Here is a 15,790-nt window from a genome sequence, read left to right on the forward strand (position 1 = left end):
TAATATATATATATATATATATATATATTACACACTGCCCTTTACCCACTGTTCGTCTATAGTGTAAATTTTTTAAACACTTAAAATATTTTAAAGCCTATATTATTTTTTAACTCTACAGTTGTGCAGTAAAATTCATTTTAAAGATTCTCGAAAATGAAAAAATTGCCAAAAATGTGTCTCCTTGTGAAAAACAAAGACTTTTAAGATGAAAATGACATGAAATTACCAATATAACCAGTAGATGGCAGCAGAGGATCATTCATCAGCTCAGTTGCCATTTCCACTCCCTAGTATTTGTCACATCCTGCTTTTGGATTTATAAAAAAATCATTAATGCACAGGGCTATTTTGACATCGGCTTTTCAGATAGTTCATTCCGTCCATTGCTACAATATTTATCACTGTCAATCATAGCAATGACTAACAATTTAGCTGATTCACTCGCGTCATTTTTTTCCGCTCGCGTTTGTCATTCCTGAAACAGTATGCGTGAACAAACAAAACTTTTCTTCAAATTTTAAATGGATTATGTGAGAAACCTTTTTTTCTTGTTATAATGGGAAGATCTGCGAGCGCGTATAACTCCGTAAACTTGTGAAAACAATAAGTTCAGAGCAGATTCTGACTAACCTACAGTAAACACCTCAAATCTGATTCTGATCTGACTTGGGCATGACGCGTCACTATGGAAATAATAAGATGATATGTATTGACACAATATATCACCCCCCCAAAAATTTTTTTTTAATCAAGCTGTCATTTCATGTACTCTCAGGGGCCCCCTGGTGGCCACGGGGGCCCTAAGCAGCCGCTTAGTTCGCTTATGCCTTGCCTCTGCATGAAACTTAAAGAATACAAAAACACATCATATCCCTGCTAAGTATGTTTGTCATCTGCCGCTAGGGGGTGAAGTTATAAAAAAGAATATATGCATGCAGTTTGAACTGAGTGAATGACCATTTACTTTTATGCTACATATATATATATATATACTACACACAAAATATAGAAGGTCAAATAGTCAAAGATATCTTTGACACAAAGAGACAATAACTCGGAGCTACATGTAATACATCAAGTACAACAGATCAAGAGGAAATCCTGTTACTGACAGTTATCTCTCAGGTTTAATGTGGAAAGACAGAAGGTGGTCTAAATATCAGAAACCACACCCACATTTACAGACATTATAGCTGCATAAATGACTTTCCATTACATACATTTACCTATCAACTTAAAATCATTAAGCATATATTTATTGGCTTATTTTATTAGCAAATTTCTCACCATGGAAAGATGTATTCTACTTCTTATTCTTATAACAATTCCAGGTAAAGTGCAGTTCAAATATCAGCACTGAACTAAAATATATTGTTTATTACGTGCATATTTAATTTATAGATGTTAAATTAGAATTCTGACATCAAATATTGTTATTTTTTATGTTGGTCATTCATAGCACTGTATATGTAACAACAGAAAGGGCAGGGGTTTAATTCAGCTTTTATTAAACATAATTAATTCTCTTGCAGGTATATTTGCTGATAGCATTGAACCAAAAGACAGAGATAATATAATCAAGAAAGAAGGAGAGTCTGTGACACTGAGCTGCACTTATGATACAAGCAGCACTTATGCTATGCTTTACTGGTACAGACAGTATCCAAACAGAGAACTCCAGTATTTACTGCGTAAAGGTGCTCGATCATGGAGCTACAGTGAGGATATACCAGATCGTCGCTTTCAGTCGATTACATCACAAACATCCACTGAACTCACTATTACTGGTGTAACTCTGTCAGATTCAGCTCTCTATTATTGTGCTCTAAGAGTAGCAGCCCAGTGATACAAAATGCCTGAGACTCTTTACAAAAACTCACACAATAATTGCTTTGAACAGTATTTAATCAATTAAACATCAAACCACAGTTGTTCTTTATGTGAGCCACGAAGTCTCTGTGAATAACAGGATACGGTAACACCTGCGAAAACTTATCTGAAAGGAATACAATAAAGTATAATGGCTTCATTTGGTAAGTATACTGCTATGAAAAAGTGACTGATGGTCTTTCATAAATGATAAATTGCCCATTCATTTGACTGACATTTTCTGTTAAACTGAGTAAGACGTAGTAGCATTTTATATCAGACACATTTAGCACTTTTTCAAACATTACTTCATTATCCCAAACTAGGTGTTGTTTAAAGAAGGAGATAGCTTAAACTTATAAATAAAATAAAAAAAACATATCACACACTAAACAACATCCTGAAAATGATGCTTTTTGTTTTGGTTTTACTTTGTTCTCTAATATATAAGTATATTCTGTCCCAAAGTGTCAGGATTTTATCATTTTTGTTTGCTGTCCTGTTATTTCATATGAATATTTATTTATTTAAATATTAATTTCAACTAGAATAATATTCCTATCTGCAGGTGTCAGTTTTGGGAATGTCATCACACCAGTCCAAACTGACGTGTTTGGGACAGAGGGGGACAATATGACTCAGGAAACAGGAATCATACTGTGCAAAAACACATCCTATCCCTGCATGTTCATCAGTACAATGAACATTTGAGAAATTACATTACTTTGAAAAATAACAAATGCAAGCAGATTTAGGTATCGATCCTGTGCTTTATAAGATGGTTATTTCAAAAGGCGGAGCTTAACACAGGCCTGTGAAGCAGATTAGTTCAGTGATAATCAGCATCACAGATCACGTAGGCAAGCAGCAACTACCATCATGTTCACTTGTGTGCTCATACTGCTGACTTTAACTCAAGGTAAATTCTTACATGTATCATTATCATTGCATAACAATATCTCATTTTAAACATGCTTAAATAAGCTTTTGTTGCAGGTAACAGAGCTAAAGATGTCATCACCCCATACAGTGATGCAGCATTTGCCACCGAGACTGAGCCAGTGATACAAAATGCCTGAGACTCTTTACAAAAACTCACACAATAATTGCTTTGAACAGTATTTAATCAATTAAACATCAAACCACAGTTGTTCTTTATGTGAGCCACGAAGTCTCTGTGAATAACAGGATACGGTAACACCTGCGAAAACTTATCTGAAAGGAATACAATAAAGTATAATGGCTTCATTTGGTAAGTATACTGCTATGAAAAAGTGACTGATGGTCTTTCATAAATGATAAATTGCCCATTCATTTGACTGACATTTTCTGTTAAACTGAGTAAGACGTAGTAGCATTTTATATCAGACACATTTAGCACTTTTTCAAACATTACTTCATTATCCCAAACTAGGTGTTGTTTAAAGAAGGAGATAGCTTAAACTTATAAATAAAATAAAAAAAACATATCACACACTAAACAACATCCTGAAAATGATGCTTTTTGTTTTGGTTTTACTTTGTTCTCTAATATATAAGTATATTCTGTCCCAAAGTGTCAGGATTTTATCATTTTTGTTTGCTGTCCTGTTATTTCATATGAATATTTATTTATTTAAATATTAATTTCAACTAGAATAATATTCCTATCTGCAGGTGTCAGTTTTGGGAATGTCATCACACCAGTCCAAACTGACGTGTTTGGGACAGAGGGGGACAATATGACTCAGGAAACAGGAATCATACTGTGCAAAAACACATCCTATCCCTGCATGTTCATCAGTACAATGAACATTTGAGAAATTACATTACTTTGAAAAATAACAAATGCAAGCAGATTTAGGTATCGATCCTGTGCTTTATAAGATGGTTATTTCAAAAGGCGGAGCTTAACACAGGCCTGTGAAGCAGATTAGTTCAGTGATAATCAGCATCACAGATCACGTAGGCAAGCAGCAACTACCATCATGTTCACTTGTGTGCTCATACTGCTGACTTTAACTCAAGGTAAATTCTTACATGTATCATTATCATTGCATAACAATATCTCATTTTAAACATGCTTAAATAAGCTTTTGTTGCAGGTAACAGAGCTAAAGATGTCATCACCACATACAGTGATGCAGTATTTGCCACCGAGACTGAGACTGTGAAACTCTCTTGTAACTACACTGGTTCTGTTGAGAGTCTTCACTGGTATCGGCAATATGCAGGTTTAACACCACAGTTCCTCATCCTGGATCATTCAGGATACGTTATTCAAGCTAATCCTCCAGTTTCTGGAATATCCATCAGTCACAGAAAAGAAGATAACAGTGTGGATCTGATCATCTCCTCTGCTGCTGTATCAGACTCTGCTCTGTATTACTGTGCTTTGAAGCCCACAGTGACAGGAAACACTCAACACACCGTACAAGAACCTGACTGACTCTATAGTCATAAAATGAGACGTTAGAACAACAAATAGTATCCACATGCTACATTCAAATTCATATTTAACTATACATTTTCAAACTGGTTAGTATTTCTTACGTACATATATTGATTTAGTAAATGCTCATTATTGAATGAGACCAATGATGGAATATCACTATATAACTATTATAGAACTATTTGAAAACATATTAATTAAATAAAATCAACATTTATAATCCTTTATATTTTTCAGATTCACTCATGTTTTATCTTTGTTAGACTCATGGATGTAGTCAATGGGAGAATAAAGGCTTGTCACAGCACCACTGGGGGGTGCTGTGTACATTAAAACATTTCAGAGAGGATGCCTGACTATATCAGAAATGAATTCACATGTGCAAGGAATAACAGAAGATGGTTCCTATTACCCTCTACATTTTGTGTAATTTGGTGAAACTGTGCTTAAATGTTGTGAAAATGAATAATGCCAAAAAGCAGGCTCAGACATGTTTCCCATAAGATTGTTAAATTTACTGAATCAATCATTTTGTAACAGATTTCAAAGGGCCTAAATGGTTTGTTTTTCCTCATAAAATGCACTTGATCAATAATGTAGATATCAATCAACACACCAAATATAATGCTACAAGCACAAACCTCAATATTAAAAAATGAATATTCTAACTCACAAATAGCTTCTATTCTGTTTAGCTTTGAATGATCCTTATAGTAACATAATGAACATAATCAAAGTTACACTTGCTGATAAAATTGAATTAGCATATAATAGACTTATTCAACAAGAAGTATAGTTAATTTTAAAATATTTATATACTGACTTAAGGCCCAATCTTAACATCTCAATGTTTAGGAAAGGAAAGACAGAGAAGGTGGTCTAAATAAACCACACCCACACTATGGCTTCATAATAGGCTAATCATACATTTACCTGAAACTTCAGTTCAGTAGCAAGCTAGTAAACCTTCCCAACATGGAGAGATGCTTTCTACTGATTCTCATTACAGCAACAGGTATAAAACATTTAATCTGAGCAGACTCAAACATAATTTATATTAAAATGTTTGTCCATGCTAACATTTTTTAATGGTACTCTACAATAATGACATCAAATTTGTTGAAGAAACTGTTTGCTAGTTTTTGGATACGTGGAGAATCCAGCTGACCTGTTCAATTTGTCCAAATGTCTTGCAGGTGTTTTATCTGACAGCATTCAACCAAAAGACAAAGAAACTACTATTTACAGAACAGAAGAAGAGCGTGTAACGCTGAGCTGTTCATATGATACCAGCAGCAATTATGTCTATCTCTACTGGTACAGACAGTATCCCAACAGAGAACCAGAATATTTACTGTATAAAGGTGCCCGATCACGTAGCAGCTATGAGGATATACCAGATCGGTTTCAGTCGACTACATCCCAAACATCCACTGAACTCACTATTAAGAGTGTAACTCTGTCAGATTCGGCTCTCTATTACTGTGCTCTAAGAGTAGAAGCCCAGTGATACAAAATGCCTGAGAAGCTTTACAAAAACTCACATGTATTTTTTTGCCTTTAAAAAAATAGATCAAATAAGAATTAAACCACAGTTATATATTCTGCAAACCACAACACTTCTTTCACAAACACAATATTGTAACACCTGCTGGAAGAAAAGAACTGTGGTTAGGAGGAAAGTATAAAAGATTACAATTGCAATACTTTTTTTGGCATGCCCTAATAAACCTTCCCACAAAAGATCCTCTGAAAATAAATTTTTCCATGCTAAAATCACTAATTGCCAGAGTGTAAATAAAGGTATCTTACAATTAAACTGCGTTTCATTTTTTTAAAGGAATAGTTTACCCAAAAATTAAAATTTGTTGAAAATGTACTCTCCCTCATGCTATCCATGATGAGTTTGGTTCTTCATCGGAACGGATTTGGAGAAATGCAGCATTACATCACTTGCTCACTAATGGATCTGCAGCGAATGGGTGCCATCAGAATGAGAGTCCAAACAGATGATAAAAAACATCACAATAATCCACAAATAATCCACACAACTCCAGTCCATCAATTAACATCACGTGAGGCCAAAAGCTGTGCATTTCTAATAGCCAGATTTATCATTAAGAGGTTTTAACTTCAAACCGTTGCTTCAATCTAAAATATGAGTCCTCTATGCATAATATTGCTTATTATGTAAATTATATAAACAATACTTCTGCTGTTTCAATGATAGTTTAAGGGGAGGAGTTTGCTTGACACATCATCTGTAACAAGGAAAGAACAGAAAGTTTAGTTGAAGATCATCTTGTGCTGAACTAGAACTTCATCCTGATTATGATCAACATGTTGCTCTGCTTAACTGGTTTGATTTGTTCTCTTATATGTAAGTATTCAATTTATTTGGCGTTTTTTTTATAATTTTGTCTAGTTGAGATTAGTAAGTGTGGTGTTTGTGTTAGTTCATTTTTATGTACATTGCATTTCTATAAATTGACTCTTTGACTCTTGATTTTGAAGGTGTCAGTTTTGCGAATGTCATCACACCAGTCCAGACTGAAGTTTCTAAGAAAGAGGGAGAAAATGTTACAATCACTAATTGCCAGAGTGTAAATAAAGGTATCTTACAATTAAACTCCGTTTCATTTTTTTAAAGGAATAGTTTACCCAAAAATGAAAATTTGTTGAAAATGTACTCTCCCTCATGCTATCCATGATGAGTTTGGTTCTTCATCGGAACGGATTTGGAGAAATGCAGCATTACATCACTTGCTCACTAATGGATCTGCAGCGAATGGGTGCCATCAGAATGAGAGTCCAAACAGATGATAAAAAACATCACAATAATCCACAAATAATCCACACAACTCCAGTCCATCAATTAACATCACGTGAGGCCAAAAGCTGTGCATTTCTAATAGCCAGATTTATCATTAAGAGGTTTTAACTTCAAACCGTTGCTTCAATCTAAAATATGAGTCCTCTATGCATAATATTGCTTATTATGTAAATTATATAAACAATACTTCTGCTGTTTCAATGATAGTTTAAGGGGAGGAGTTTGCTTGACACATCATCTGTAACAAGGAAAGAACAGAAAGTTTAGTTGAAGATCATCTTGTGCTGAACTAGAACTTCATCCTGATTATGATCAACATGTTGCTCTGCTTAACTGGTTTGATTTGTTCTCTTATATGTAAGTATTCAATTTATTTGGCGTTTTTTTTATAATTTTGTCTAGTTGAGATTAGTAAGTGTGGTGTTTGTGTTAGTTCAGAGAGTTGGAGCCCAGTGATACAAAATGCCTGAGACTCTTTACAAAAACTCACACACAAAATAACTGCTTTGAAACGTATTTGATCAACTAAAAATCAAACCACAGCTGTACTTTATGTGAGCCACAAAGTCTCTGTGAATAACAGGATATGCAACACCTGCTAAAACGTAACTGAGATAAATACAAATAAGCATGACGTTTTCATTCAGCAATTATTACTATGAAAAAGTGACTGTTGTGCTCATGCGATTCATAACTCCTCATTCATTTGGCTGGCTTTGCCTGTCAATGTGAGTCAGATTTTTCTAGAGCCACTTTTGTATCTAAACTACAGTATTGTTTGACGAATGTTTGCTTACATAGTAAATATTATAAAAAAACATAAATATCACTCTTACAGCAGATTATGATCTGAACATAAAGTCTGTATCTTTAAGGGGGGGTACTAGCTGGAGACATGCCCTCCTAGACAATGAAAAAATGTTTACTTCAGTAACACTCTGTTCTGCAGATGAACTAAAACAACATCCTAATTATGCTTTTTGTTTTGGTTTCATTCTATCCAAAAGTGTCAGGTTTATATCATTTTCTTCTTTGCTGTTCTGCTGTGGCATGTGATATTTTCATTTAAATGATTTAAATTTGAATCCTATCTGCAGGTGTGAGTTTTGGGAATGTCATCACACCAGTCCAAAGTCCAAACTGAGGTGTTTGGGACAGAGGGGGGCAATATAACTCTGTCCTGTAGCTAGTCCCCAGCGATTAGTCTGCAGTGGTATCACCAGTATCCTGGATCAGCTCCTGATACATTTTAGTCATATTTCATGCTACAAGGAAAGTTTCACAAAAGTCCAAATTGTACATCTAGATCCTTGATTCTAGAAAACCAAATGAAAAGAAAACCCATGTGATTCTGGAGGTCTCCTCTACTAAAGTAACAGATGGAGCCCAAAGTGACAAGAAACTGAATAATACTATGCAAAAACACATCATATCCCTGTTAAGTAGGCTACATTGAACATTTGAGAAATGATATTACTTTGAAAAATAACAAGTGCTTTATAAGATGGTTATGTCAAAAGGCGGAGCTTAACACAGGCCTGTGAAACAGATTAGTTCAGTGATAATCAGCATCACAGATCACTGATGCAAGCAGCAACTACCATCATGTTCACTTGTGTGCTTATACTGCTGACTTTAACTCAAGGTAAATTCTTACATGTATCATTACTTCACCATATCTCATTTTAAACATGCTTAAATAAGCTTTTGTTGTATGTAACAGAGCTAAAGATGTCATCACCCCATACAGTGATGCAGCATTTGCCACCGAGACTGAGACTGTGAAACTCTCTTGTAACTACACTGGTTCTGTTGAGAGTCTTCACTGGTATCGACAATATGCAGGTTCACCACCACAGTTCCTCATCCTGGATTCCTATGGATCAATTACGCAAGCTAATCCTCCAGTTTCTGGAATATCCATCAGTCCCAGAAAAGAAGATAACAGTGTGGATCTGATCATCTCCTCTGCTGCTGTATCAGACTCTGCTCTGTATTACTGTGCTCTGCAGCCCACAGTGACAGGAAACACTCAACACACCATACAAGAACCTGAAACACTATTAAGTTGCAAATCTGCAGTGCAATCGTACATGTGAAGGCATATATTCAGAATATACAATTGTGCTCTCAAATTGCAATTTTCTTATGAATTACTCTGAGCTTTGTATTCAAAATACAGATCCATTCATCACTGTTAAACATGAAACGATTGGACAAGATGAATTGCTGATGATGGAAGATACCAGTTTATTCTGATGCAAACTAGTATTGATTCCATTCACAGTCTTCTTAAAAATGATGGAATATAGTGTAAATTTGGGAAAACATTTCTGGAAAGTTTTCATTAATTCCTGTCCACTGTATAGTTGGAGCAATTTTGCACATTTTAGTCTCCATTTTCTGTGATACATGTATATGTTTGTCATCTGCCACTAGGGGGTGAAGTTACAACAGAAACAATACGTAGTTTGTATTGAGTGCATGTTTTACATTGAAAATTCTAATGGTATTTCCTTTAAACACAGAATCAGAATCAGAATCAGAATCAGAATGAGCTTTATTGCCAGGTATGTTTACACATACGAGGAATTTGTTTTCGTGACAGAAGCTTCCACAGTGTAACAGAATGACAGTGACAGAACAAAAAACACAGATAATAAAAAATAAAAATAAATAAAAAATAAAAAATAGAACAAGTAAATAAGGAATAAAAATATATAAATTGACAATTGTATGTGCAGGTATATTACAATAGACAGTTTTGTATGTACAGGTACTGTATATTATGTGCAAATTTGAGGTGTAGACTGAGTATGAGTGTTAGATAAATAAGTGTATGAGTGTATAAATAGTGTGTGTTCCACAGTTATTGTTAAGTGTTCATGAGATGCATGGCCTGAGGGAAGAAACTGTTCCTATGTCTGGCCATTCTGGTGCTCAGAGCTCTGTAGCGTCGACCAGATGGCAACAGTTCAAAGAGGGAGTGTGCTGGATGTGAGGGGTCCAGAGTGATTTTGCCAGCCCTTTTGCTAACTCTGGATAAGTACAGTTCTTGGAGAGAAGGGACGGTTGTACCAATGATTCACTCAGCAGTCCGGACTACCCTCTGTAGTCTTCTGAGGTCAGATTTGGTAGCTGAGCTGAACCAGACAGTTATAGAAGTGCAGAGGACAGATTAAATGATGGCGGAGTAGAACTGCTTCAGCAGCTCCTGTGACAGGTTGAACTTCCTCAGCTGGCGAAGGAAATACAACCTCTGCTGGGCCTTTTTCACAATGGAGTCAATGTGAGTGTCCCACTTCAGGTCCTGAGAGATTGTGGTGCCCAGGAACCTGAATGACTCCACTGCAGTCACAGTGCTGTCCATGATGGTGAGTGGGGGGAGTGCAGGGGGGTTTCTCCTGAAGTCCATGATCATCTCCACAGTTTTGAGCGTGTTGAGCTCCAAGTTGTTGAGACTGCACCAGACAGCCAGCTGCTCGACCTCCTGTCTGTAAGCAGACTCATCACCGTCCTGAATGAGGCCGATGAGTGTGGTGTCGTCTGCAAACTTCAGGAGCTTGACAGAGGGGTCTTTAGAGGTGCAGTCGTTGGTGTACAGGGAGAAGAGCAGTGGAGAGAGAACACAACCCTGAGGAGCTCCAGTGCTGGTTATACGGGTGCTGGATGTGTATTTTCCCAGCCTCACTAGCTGCTGCCTGTCTGTCAGGAAGCTGTTGATCCACTGACAGACGGAGGTGGGCACGGAGAGCTGAGATAGTTTGGGCAGGAGGAGGTTTGGGATGATAGTGTTAAAGGCCGAGCTGAAGTCCACGAACAGGATCCTCACATAAGTCCCTGGTCTGTCTAGATGTTGCAGAACATAATGCAGTCCCATGTTAACTGCATCGTCCACAGACCTGTTTGCTCTGTAGGCAAACTGAAGAGGATCCAGCAAGGGTCCAGTGATGTCCTTCAGGTGGGCCAGCACCAGTTTTTCAAAAGACTTCATGACCACAGACGTTAGAGCCACAGGCCTGTAGTCATTAAGTCCAGTAATTTTGGGTTTCTTTGGGACGGGGATGATGGTGGAGCGTTTGAAGCATGAAGGGACTTCGCACAGCTCCAGTGATCTGTTGAAGATCTGTGTGAAGATGGGGGCCAGCTGGTCAGCACAGGATTTCAGACAGACTGGTGTAACACAGTCTGGGCCTGGTGCTTTTTTCCTTTTCTGCTTCCGGAAGACCTGGCGCACCTCGTCTTCACTGATCTGAATTGCAGGTGTGGGGGAGAGGGGGGTTGCTGGAGGTGTGAATGGTTGTGTGGAGAGGTGTTCAGGGCGGGTGTGGGGTGTTTTTTCAAACCTGCAGTAGAACTCGTTCAGATCGTCTGCCAGGTGTTGATTCTCCACAGTGCTGGGGGATGGTGTCTTGTAATTGGTGATTTCTTTTAGACTTTTCCACACTGATGCGGAGTCACTGGAAGAGAATTGAATCCTTATTTTTTCAGAATAATTCCTCTTTGCCACTCTGATCTCCTTTTCCAGTGTGTATTTAGCCTGTTTATACAAGACATTATCCCCCTTCCTGTGAGCATCTTCTTTGGCCTGACGGAGCTGTCTGAGTTTTGCAGTGAACCATGGTTTGTCATTGTTGTAAGTTAGATGAGTCCTGGTAGGAATGCACATGTCTTCACAGAAACTGATATAAGATGTTACAGTCTCTGTGAGCTCGTCCAGATCGGTGGCAGCAGCTTCAAAAACACTCCAATCAGTGAGGTCAAAACAAGCTTGTAAATCCTGCTCTGCTTCATTAGTCCATCTTTTTACAGTCCTTAATACAGGTTTAGCTGATTTCAGTTTCTGCCTGTAGGTCGGTATAAGATGAACCAAACAGTGATCAGAGAGCCCCAAAGCTGCCCGTGGAACAGAGTGATATGCATTCTTTATTGTGGTGTAACAGTGATCCAATATATTACTGTCTCTGGTGGGACATGTGATGTGCTGTCTGTATTTTGGCAGTTCACGGGAGAGATTTGCTTTATTAAAGTCCCCGAGAATGATTAAAACAGAGTCCGGGTGTTGTTGTTCTGTCTCTGTGATCTGATCAGCGAGTTTCTGTAAAGCGGAGCTCACGTGTGCTTGCGGAGGAATGTACACACTGAGGAGAATGAACGAGCAAAACTCCCGCGGCGAATAGAACGGCTTGCAATTAATGAAGAGCACTTCTAGATCTGAACAGCACATCTTCTTTAACACAGTTACATCTGTACACCACCTCTCATTGATGTAAAAGCATGTCCCGCCGCCGCGCGATTTCCCCGTTGATTCTGCGTCGCGATCTGCTCTAAACAGCTGAAAGCCCGGCAGACTCAACGCGCTGTCCGGAATGGCGTCTTTCAGCCAGGTTTCCGTGAAACACAGAGCAGCAGAGTTTGAAAAATCCTTATTTGTCCGGGAGAGCAGAAGAAGTTCGTCCGTTTTGTTGGGTAGAGAGCGGAGATTTGCCAGATGGATGCTTGGCAACGGCGTTCTGAATCCGCGCTGTCTGAGCTTCACGAGCGCGCCGGCTCGCTTCCCCCGTCTGTCTCCTCTACTAAAGTAACAGATGGAGCCCAAAGTGACAAGAAACTGAATAATACTATGCAAAAACACATCATATCCCTGTTAAGTAGGCTACATTGAACATTTGAGAAATGATATTACTTTGAAAAATAACAAGTGCTTTATAAGATGGTTATGTCAAAAGGCGGAGCTTAACACAGGCCTGTGAAACAGATTAGTTCAGTGATAATCAGCATCACAGATCACTGATGCAAGCAGCAACTACCATCATGTTCACTTGTGTGCTTATACTGCTGACTTTAACTCAAGGTAAATTCTTACATGTATCATTACTTCACCATATCTCATTTTAAACATGCTTAAATAAGCTTTTGTTGTATGTAACAGAGCTAAAGATGTCATCACCCCATACAGTGATGCAGCATTTGCCACCGAGACTGAGACTGTGAAACTCTCTTGTAACTACACTGGTTCTGTTGAGAGTCTTCACTGGTATCGACAATATGCAGGTTCACCACCACAGTTCCTCATCCTGGATTCCTATGGATCAATTACGCAAGCTAATCCTCCAGTTTCTGGAATATCCATCAGTCCCAGAAAAGAAGATAACAGTGTGGATCTGATCATCTCCTCTGCTGCTGTATCAGACTCTGCTCTGTATTACTGTGCTCTGCAGCCCACAGTGACAGGAAACACTCAACACATCGTACAAGAACCTGACTGACTCTATAGTCATAAAATGAGATGTCAGAACAACAAACAGCATCCACACAGATTAACATTACATTCAAATTCATATTTAACAATACATCTTCCAGCTGGTTAGTATTTCTACTGCATAGTATTTCTTATTTATTTAGTACATTCTCATTATTGAATGAGATCATTGATGGAATATCACTATAGGACTATTATATAACTATTTGAAAGCATGTCAATAAATAAATAAAGTCAACATTAATCATCCTTTATATTTTTCAGATTCCCAAATGTTTTATCCTTGTTAGACTCATGGATGTTGTAAATGGGAGAATAAATGTTTGTCACAACACCACTGGGGGGTGCTGTGTACATTAAAACATTTCAGAGAGGTCACCTACTGTAACTGTATCAGAAACTAATTCACCTGTGCAAGGAACAACAGAAGACGGTTCCTATTGCTCTCTACATTTGTGTAATTTGGTGAAATTGTTCTTAAATGTCATGAAAATGAATAATGCCACATTGCTAAAAATCTTAATGGTCAAAAAAGAGGCTTCAAGTAAAAAATTAAAAAATAAATCCTTGGGTAAAACATGACTCAGAGGATTGTGAAATTTACTGAATCAATCATTTTGTGACAGATTTCAAATGGCCTAAATAGTTTGTTTTTCCTCACAAAATGTACTTGATCGATAATGTATATAGATATCAATCAATACACCATAACAAAATGTGTCACGACTGCAAATATAATGCAATAGACACAAACCACACCCACATTGCAGTTGCACAATAGGCCACTACACACATAAACCATAACTTCAGTTTACAAAGACAGTTAGTAAACCTTCCCAACATGGAGAGATGCTTTCTACTGATTCTAATAACAGCAACAGGTATAAAACATTTAATCTGAGCAGACTCAAACATACTGTATATTGAAATGAATTATGCTCATATTTTTACTCTATTACAACAACATTATTTGTTTAAGAAACTGTTTTGCTATTGTAATTTTCATTTACAAATTTTATGTATTTTTGGATAAGTGGAAAAGCCAGCTGACCTGTTGTGAAATCTGTCCAATTCTCTTGCAGGTGTATTATCTGACAGCATTCAACCAAAGGAAACTAATATTTCCAGAAAAGAAGTTGAGCGTGTAACACTGAGTTGCTTGTATGATACAAGCAGTGATTATGTCGAGCTGTATTGGTACAGACAGTCTCTTAATAGAGAACCAGAATTTTTACTGCGTAAAGGTGCCCGGTCATGGAGCAGATATGAATATATACCAGACACTCGGTTTCAGTCGACTACATCAGATACATCCACTGAACTCATTATTAAGAGTGTAACTCTGTCAGATTCAGCTCTCTATTATTGTGCTCTAAGAGTAGCAGCCCAGTGAAATAAAATGCCTGGGAAGCTTTACAAAAACTCACATGTAGTTTTTGGCTTAAAAAAAAAAAAGAATCAAATGAAAATTAAACCACAATCATATCTTGTGTAAAACCACAACTTTTTTCACAAACACAATATTGTAACACCTGCTGAAAAAAAAAAAAAAAAAACCTGCTTCGGAGGAAACTGCAAAATAAGATTAATTTCAATAAATGTTGTTGTCATCCCACAATAAACCTTCCCACAAAAGAGCCTCTAAAAATAAATGTTTCTATGCACAAATCACCACTTGCGAGAGTAAATGAGGGTATCTTACAATTAAACTGTGTTTAATTTTTTTAAAGGAACAGTTTACCCAACATTTTCTAAAAATGTATTCATTCTCATGCTATCCATGATGAGTTTGGAATGGATTTGTTGAAATTTAGCATTACATCACTTGCTCACTAATAGATCCTTTGCAGTGAATGGGTGCCATCAGAATGAGAGTCCAAACAGATGATAAAAACATCACAATAATCCACAAGTAATCCACAAGACTCCAGTCCATAAATTAGCATCATGTGAGGCCAAAAGCTGTGCATTTCTAATAGCCAGATTTATCATTAAGAGGCTTTAACTTCAAACCGTTACTTCAATCTAAAATATGAGTCCTCTATGCATAATATTGCTTTCTCCAGTAAAAAAGTCATCTTGTCTGAATCAGGAGAGAAATATGCACACAATTTAACACTGTTTACAAGCAAAAACAGTTCGAAACAGTGAATATAATGTATTATGGAGTCATATTTTGTCCAGAAGCGATGGTTTCAAGTTAAAATACCTTAATGATGGACTTCTTACAAACACCTTCACAAGACATTAACTGATGGACTGGAGTCGTGTGGATTATTGTGATGTTTTTATCAGCTGTTTGGACTCTTTCTAGATTCTACAAATCTGTTCCAATTAAGAAATAAACTTTGGGTGAGGGTGAGTAAATTGTCAGTAAATTTTAATTTTTGGG

General features: G+C 37.1%; 2 gene segments (V, D, J or C); both read left to right on the plus strand.

The window, feature by feature from the left end:
- Positions 1-1,291: 1,291 nt before the first annotated feature.
- Positions 1,292-1,849, plus strand: LOC107709318 (T-cell receptor alpha chain V region HPB-MLT-like). The segment is given in 2 exon segments: positions 1,292-1,334; positions 1,536-1,849. Coding segments are annotated over 2 exon segments (357 nt in total).
- Positions 1,850-3,839: 1,990 nt separating this feature from the next.
- On the plus strand, positions 3,840-4,300 carry LOC107709319 (T-cell receptor alpha chain V region CTL-F3-like). The segment is given in 2 exon segments: positions 3,840-3,879; positions 3,957-4,300. Coding segments are annotated over 2 exon segments (384 nt in total).
- The last annotated feature ends 11,490 nt before the right edge of the window (positions 4,301-15,790 follow it).

This window comes from Sinocyclocheilus rhinocerous, unplaced genomic scaffold (genome assembly GCF_001515625.1).
Source record: "Sinocyclocheilus rhinocerous isolate Xijiao unplaced genomic scaffold, SAMN03320098_v1.1 scaffold6439, whole genome shotgun sequence".
Classification (NCBI taxonomy): Eukaryota; Metazoa; Chordata; class Actinopteri; order Cypriniformes; family Cyprinidae; genus Sinocyclocheilus; species Sinocyclocheilus rhinocerous.